At 36.8% G+C, this 7,433-nt stretch overlaps 1 protein-coding gene across 4 annotated transcripts; it reads right to left on the reverse strand.

Moving 5' to 3' along the window:
- Positions 1-20: 20 nt before the first annotated feature.
- Positions 21-3,962, reverse strand: scoca (short coiled-coil protein a). Of its 4 annotated transcripts, XM_082162724.1 has the most exons (5): positions 3,909-3,962; positions 3,701-3,788; positions 1,786-1,857; positions 1,594-1,674; positions 21-1,390 (listed from the first exon to the last, which is right to left on the reverse strand). In XM_082162724.1, the coding sequence occupies exons 2-5, from the start codon at positions 3,762-3,764 to the stop codon at positions 1,248-1,250; spliced, it is 360 nt and encodes a 119-aa protein (XP_082018850.1). In that variant the 5' UTR covers positions 3,765-3,788; positions 3,909-3,962; the 3' UTR covers positions 21-1,247. The 4 variants fall into 4 exon arrangements, with proteins under 4 accessions (XP_082018850.1, XP_082018849.1, XP_082018851.1 ...); XM_082162723.1 differs by lacking the exon at positions 3,909-3,962 and having other exon boundaries at positions 3,701-3,902; XM_082162725.1 differs by lacking the exons at positions 3,701-3,788; positions 3,909-3,962 and adding an exon at positions 2,442-2,582.
- Between the last annotated feature and the right edge of the window lie 3,471 nt (positions 3,963-7,433).

Genomic DNA, 7,433 nt, shown 5'->3' on the forward strand with positions numbered 1-7,433 from the left:
AAGAACAGTTTACTCGTCTGTGCAAAGGCAAATTATTTTATTAAAGGCATAATAGTTACAAAATAAAATGTACACTTTCAGAAAAGGCAGGTATAAATTACATAAATGAAAATTTTCACAAAAGAAATACTGAACAGAGTATGTAGTGTTGTGGCAGATCCTTCAGTGTCATGTCAATAATTCAAACGAAGTAAAATTTCACATCAGCAAACTCTGAGCAAAGAGCAGAGCATCCAGATTCATAAATGTCGCTCAAGCAGACGCTTTGGAGCAATCAGATCAATATCACTCAGCAACCTCACTGCAGTCTTTGAAAGCAGTAAAAGCTAAAATCCATCTATTTCATCCATTTTAAGTTGATCCAAAGGATGTGTGACCATGAAGAGCGAACTCTACAACACAATGCTGCCGTTTACACTGTGGTATATTGATCCTACTCAAAAAATGTCGGGTTTGTGCGCTAGTCAGATCTTTACAGATAAATCCATGCAATTCAGTGACTCAAGGTCTCTTAAAATTAAGAGGCCAATAAGAGAAGTCCTAATATTTGTATAAGTACTTAAATATGGATCAGGGACCACATTTTATATATGGCAGAATTCAAATTGCATATTTTCTGTGCCAGCTGAGCAACTGTCATGGAAATTATTGGGAATGTAGACCTTGGTTCAACAAAAAGACACTAAATGAGGGAGGACTAGTTTTGGATATCCATTCTTAGCCTTTTAAATCATGCAATTTAGTTTTGAGTTATGGGATGTCATGCACTTTCAAGGGAACATATCTGTGTACAGTCTGTGCTTGCTTTGAACTCACATTTACATAATGCATATTAAATGTAAATGTTAGTAGTGAAAGGCTAAAACGGCTCCAAAAATCTTTTCAAAAGAACTCAATGCCAGACTTTGGCTTTCTAGTACTTGAAAAGGTGAAGTCAATGAGAGGGAATGAGATTGGTTATGTACTAAGTGAATTATACAGAAGAGGTGCTATTACACCAGCTCAGTCTGTACTTATCTGATCATAAAATGCATCATGCATCCTTTTAGGTCTTGTAACACAGTTAGCTGACAGGGAGAGGCAGCAGCTCAGTCCATTCAAGTATTACCAAATCCATGCTGAAAGATGCATCAGTATAATTTTACAACAAAATAAATACAAAACAAACAGCGGCTTATGTACGGGCTAGTTGTTTGAATGTTGGGAAGAGAGGAGATGGATTAAGCTGACGTGATCCACATGGACACTTATTTTCGTTTGCTTTTGGTGTCGGTGGTCTGAAACACGCTGGAGGCGGACATGAGGTTCTCTATGTACTGCCCCAGAACCTGGTTCTCCGATTTGAGCTTAAGGTTCTCCTCTTTTACTGCATCCACACGCGCAGAGAGATCTAATGAAGACAGACAGAAAGCATTAAGAGTGCATCACTTAGCCTTAACTGGCAGAGTGCAGACCCAGACTCAGTTGAGTCTGGTTAGAGGAAAAACAGCAACATGAAGGGTGTATGTGGAGTAACAAAACAAAACTGTGACAAGAAACTACTGGGACTAGATGCATTAAAAAGTTTAAATAATTAAAAAAGTGCTTTCATACCTTCAAGTGTGTGTTGAAGCTCCAGCACTTGGTTTATGAGTCTCGACTTCTCCTCCTGCTCAACCTGATTCTCCATATCTCCTGAAAAGATACACCAACATCTGAAACTATTTAAACTGTAACGGAAAACATGCATTTTAACAACACAATATAAAATAATTATAATAAATTGCGAGTGATAGGCCTATTTACCATCAATCTCGCAGTTCATGATGCTGTACTGTTCCTCCAGTCTGAAGCGCTGCACTGTCGGTTCTCCGTCAGCTGAAAGAGATATTGTCAATGTGAAATAAAATATACTAATACAAATAAAACCATGTGCTGATATTTTTGGACATGTTGATGTTCTATAGTAATTTCATGGTATTCGTTGAATTACCTCGCGAATAATGCAAACTTAGCCGTTTCAAAGTCCCAGCGCATCAAAACAGTTGGCTAAGTTAGCTATTGGCTAACAAAACAATCCATCGCCTGACATAAATAAATATACTTCACAGAAAGCTAAGATCACTGTAATTAACATATAGCACGCTTAAAGTATAATTATATAGATATTAGTAACGTTACTCGAGAGATACCATTACTACTCTGGTTTTATAAAGTTTTAACTCATGCCACGTCCAAAACTAAGCCCCTCGTTCTCATGCATTACAGCCCGCTGCACCCTGGACTCGTGAGGGAAAACGGCTTCAAAAGGCCCCGATAACAAGTCATTTGAAATGATTAACCACAAATAAAATTGGTAAAAGGGCCTTTAGGAAATAATATACCGGTACGCTGAATCGAAATTAGCATGATCGCATGAAATAGTGAGGCGCCGAAGTAAATATACAATCACACAGTCCTACCTGATATAACACTAAACCTCTCAGCGTTATTAAAGATGATCAAAAAATAAGCAGGCCTCCAAAGCAGATGTCAATGTAACAGACCGTCCGTTACCTCATCACTTCTCTTTCACATTTACTCACTACAGATAAACACCGACAGAGGGAGACAAAAGCTCTCTGTAAAGTGTGCAACGCTAGCATGCTACTTACTGCATACTGCCATCTATTTTTTTAATAATAGAATAGTAATAGTGAACACAATAAAACCACTGCTCTCTTTAATAGTCTGTTTAATGTCAGATTCCACTGTGACAACTTACCCCCATACAGTTTGATATCATGTGCTATTGAGGTATGTTGTCACAAAAGGATAAGTGGAAATGTCTCCTTGTGTTACAGACAAAAAATAGTCATACAGGTTTGGAACAACATGAGAGTGAGAAGGCCTAAATGACAGAATTTTCTTTTTTGGGTGAACCATCATAAATTAGCACTTATGAGTCATCTGAAATACGCATCCTTTGTCCTACTAACTGCTCTGACAGTAGCTTCATTCACCGTGTTAGCCCATCTCTACACAGTCCCTATTCACATGCATACTACACAGTACACACTTAGTTACTGCCCATTATAGCAAGTGAGGTTTCTGACATGTGTTGACTCAATGCCTAGCCATTCATTCCTTTATTTGGACAAGAAAACTACATGCTGCACAGCACTAAAGCCTTTAGATGCCGAGTTATTATACTAACGTATACTGCTGCAAGAATATACTTTAAAGTATTACTTAAAAACCACAAGTTAAATCATTCTGGTCACACTTTATAATAGGTGTATTTAACCAATATGTAGGCCTGTATACTTACATCAGAAATATAAATTGTAAGGTACAATATACTTATTGTGTTCATATTGTATTGCAGAATACTTTTGCTGCTATTGATATAGAATACAGGTAAGGTTACTGACAGGTTTGGTGGTATGCACTGGTTTAAGGTTGGGTTAAGGGGTAGAATAAATAGTGTAAATATAGATGTCACTACATAAATTAATTACAGATGGAATTACATTTGTTTTTGCCATGGGTTGACTTGTATAAACATTCCACAGACAGTGCATGATGCAGAATGAACAACAAGTAAAATGTGCACCTGAGTGCTTTTTTCATGCACATCTCCCACTTCCATCACTGATTTGGTTCCTCAAAGAAAAAAAAAAAGAAAAAAAAAGGGAAAAGGGGTTTCAGATCAGCTTTTAAACAAGACATAAAGTCTTACCTGATTCATCATCTAGTGAAATGTTAGTAAAAGTCCAATTCGCTTCATCTACGTCATCCTCCATGACTTAATGTGTGCGCAAATGTGTCTGAAATTACCAACAACAATTTAATATGTTAAGCAATTTAGTTCAATGTCTCTGAAAAGGTATATTCTCTCTATCTAGTTCTCTCTCTTCCTGAAACGCTATGTGTGTGTCTGGTCGTACCCTCTCAATTATTCACCATCACCACGGTTACTAGCCAGACCTGTGTGGCAACTCAGGTGACTATACTAAAGCAGACTTAGGGCAACGCCTGAAAGATCCAAAGTTTACTCGTTCACTTTCTCAGATTACAGTGAGACGCCCCCCAAACCTTCTCACCCAGCGGCGCACTCTCGTGCCATCTGTCCTATTTTATCTGTGCTACAGTATAGTGTGACACATTAACTAAAGTGAGTTTCTGATGGCCGGCCTCACACAAACATAACCACATGGCAGTGCCTTGTTGTTTTGCACTTTGATCGATGTTGTAAAAAGCCCAGAGTATTACTTCAAGCTATACTGAAAAGGTGTGCCATCATGCATTGATTGCTCAAATGATTCAAATGATGATTCATTAAAATAAAATAAAAATATGTTGTTAGTCTAGTTTCTGATTCACATGCAGAAAATACTTTGTATGCACAGTCTGCATTTCTATAATAGCATGACCAAACAGTTTTTACTATACAAATTCAAAGATACATATCTTACTATATCTGCATAAAACAAAGCTAACAGACATTGAAAGATATTGAAGAGGATAAGCTTTAGTGAGAATGTAAATGAGTTTAAGTGCTTACAGACTGGGCAAATAAGATGAATCACACACCCAGTGCACCTGTCTGTAAATGTGCCAAATAATGAGATTAAAGACTTATAAAAACAAAACTCACATCCATATATGTCAGTAGAGAATTTTGTATTGTCCAAAGTATGCTAATTTTATTTTTGATGATATACTACAACACACTTCAATTAGCTTACCTATATTTTCTTTTGATGGTAACTTTATAAATGTTTAACAAATTTTTAGTAGCCTAAATATATTTGAGTATAGGGCAGGAACATGGATGAAAGTGTAGTGTGGAATGTTATAATATTTATATTTATTGGTAAGGATCATCTGTGCAGAATCACCTTTTCTGGGTTGGTAAAGTCTGTCTTTTGCCCCCCAAAAAGCTTTGAAAATCGTCTGACAAGTATGTGTGAAGGTATGGAGTCAATATAGGGCCATATATATCTGCAAAATAAAACAATGTTTTGCAAAAAATATATATGTTTTGCAAAAAAAAAATATGTTTTGCAAATAAAAATAGAGTATTGAGAAAAAAAATTGCTTTTTTGCAAGCAAAAAAAATATAATTGCAAAAGAAAAGTTAACCACTGAGAGAAAAAAAAAAGTTTAGCAAAGTAAAACTTCAGCAGCATTGACTTTGCAACACATATTTCCCTTTGCGCCGCTCCTTTAAATCCGCGTTTCAGTCATCCGTGCCTCTGCGGCGCAAGCTTTCCTTTGCGCTTCATTTTTCTTTGCGCCTCGCTTTGTGTCCCTGATTTGACGTGGGGGGAGGGGTCAAGAGGTTGGGGTGTGTACATGCTCTTCACTCGCTAACTTCCCTTCATCTCGTTCACTCGGATGTACGTCATTGCGAGTGCCCACTACTGGCGGAAACTGCAATGGGCTGAACTGGAACGTCCTAAGCCCTTGATCACTTGGAATCAGCTGTGGAGTTGATTTATTATTTAATTTTTTTCCCTTTAATAATTTGTTTAATGCAGTATCCAAATGTTTATAGGTGTGTTTGGGTTGTTTTAAATTTAAAATTTAATATATCATAGAGTTGTCTGTGTGGTGGTGATTAGACGAGATATGTGGTGACGTCACAATCGTACTGCATTGTGGGACATATAGGTGCCTGAAGTGTACATTTGAAGCAGACTCGCTCCCTCGGTCAAAATCGAGGGAACGAGGGTCTGTCCATATAAACTTCCCTTGTCCACTTCACGAAGTGGAACGCACTTCAAATGGCGGCAGGGATTCCCCCAAGGGGAAGTGCTTAGGGAAGTTCGCAAGTGCGTGTCTAAAAGTGGACTGGAACGCAGCACAGCATGTCTCTGCTCCGCCATTTCGATCGATCCACTCGGTCTGGGGCTCGCGCTGATGACGTTACGAGAGGGACGCGCCTTCGTCCCTTGTACACACCCCAACCTCTTGACCCCTCCCCCCACGTCAAATCAGGGACACAAAGCGAGGCGCAAAGAAAAATGATGCGCAAAGGAAAGCTTGCGCCGCAGAGGCACGGATGACTGAAACGCGGATTTAAAGGAGCGGCGCAAAGGGAAATATGTGTTGCAAAGTCAATGCTGCTGAAGTTTTACTTTGCTAAACTTAATTTTTTCTCTCAGTGGTTAACTTTTCTTTTGCAAATTTTTTTTTTTTTGCAAAAAAGCAAAAAAAATTCTCAATACTCTATTTTTATTTGCAAAACATTTTTTTTTTTTTCAAAACATTTTTTTTGTTTGCAAAACATTGTTTTATTTTGCAGATATATATGGCCCTATATTGACTCCATAGTTAGTGCCTCCTAGTGGTTAAAGCCTGTCCTAAAATAAAGGAGGAACTGACTTTGTTTCTTCATCATCTGTACTCATGAAACACAGATGTAATGCTTGTCAATAAATAAATAAACAAACATACTTATGCATCAATAAACATACTAATAATGCATCACAGCTAGACTATTACCTATTCATTAGGTGAAATGTTTGTTTGTAATTATGTCTATTAAATAATAGTCATATTTTATTTTTAATATGTATTAATTTTGGCTATTGAATGTAGTAATATTAATAAATAGATTTTGTTGGATAAACATAATTTGCATCGACTGATAATAAATCATCAGCTTGGTCAAGAAGCACTATTTGCAGCTTCACAAGAAATACTAGCAATTGCTGAAACTTCATGGTATTGATAATCCTATCAACACCAATTAATACACAATATCACTCCCATAGACTGACCTTTATAGTGATTGCAGCATCATTTTTATGAATACCAAACTAACTCATGTGGTTCAGTTGGATTGTGCCTTTGATTATATTCACGGTAATTGAACAATACGACATTCCTGCAAATGCCCCAAACTTATTCAAGCCTAAAATGGTGCTATTTCATATAATAATCTTTTTTTATTGCAAGATCTATAAAGCAGTGTATTTTCGGGGTTGGGGTTTTGGACAGGATGTTCACACTTCCGTGGAAGCCTGTGCATTCACAAGATAGTGATTACATGGCAGAGAAACACAGTTAATGCAAGATTAATGAGCCTAATCAAAACACACACGCAGACCAAGCTAAAATAGCTAAACATACAAAACTAAACAGAACAGAAGTGATCATAACAATACTTATTTGAGTAAAGTAGGAATTTCATGTCTTTCTCTTAAAGTTTAGTACACTCCAGTCCCAAAACGTTTTGCCCGAAAACTTAATGTTAGTCTACAAACCGTACCATTTAAGTAAACTAGTTGCAAGTACACTTTACCTGTTTGTAATTGAAGTATAATGTTTTCACTCAATTATTTAAATTGAATTGCTTTAAACATAATAAAAACATTTGTGTCATGAAGGAAATGACTGGACTATGTGCAGTGTTATTTTAGTATCATTCTTATATTATAGTTCTATAATAGTTATATTAAACT

The sequence above is a fragment of the Leuciscus leuciscus genome (genome assembly GCF_965113295.1).
Source record: "Leuciscus leuciscus genome assembly, chromosome: 3".
In the NCBI taxonomy this organism is placed as follows: domain Eukaryota; kingdom Metazoa; phylum Chordata; class Actinopteri; order Cypriniformes; family Leuciscidae; genus Leuciscus; species Leuciscus leuciscus.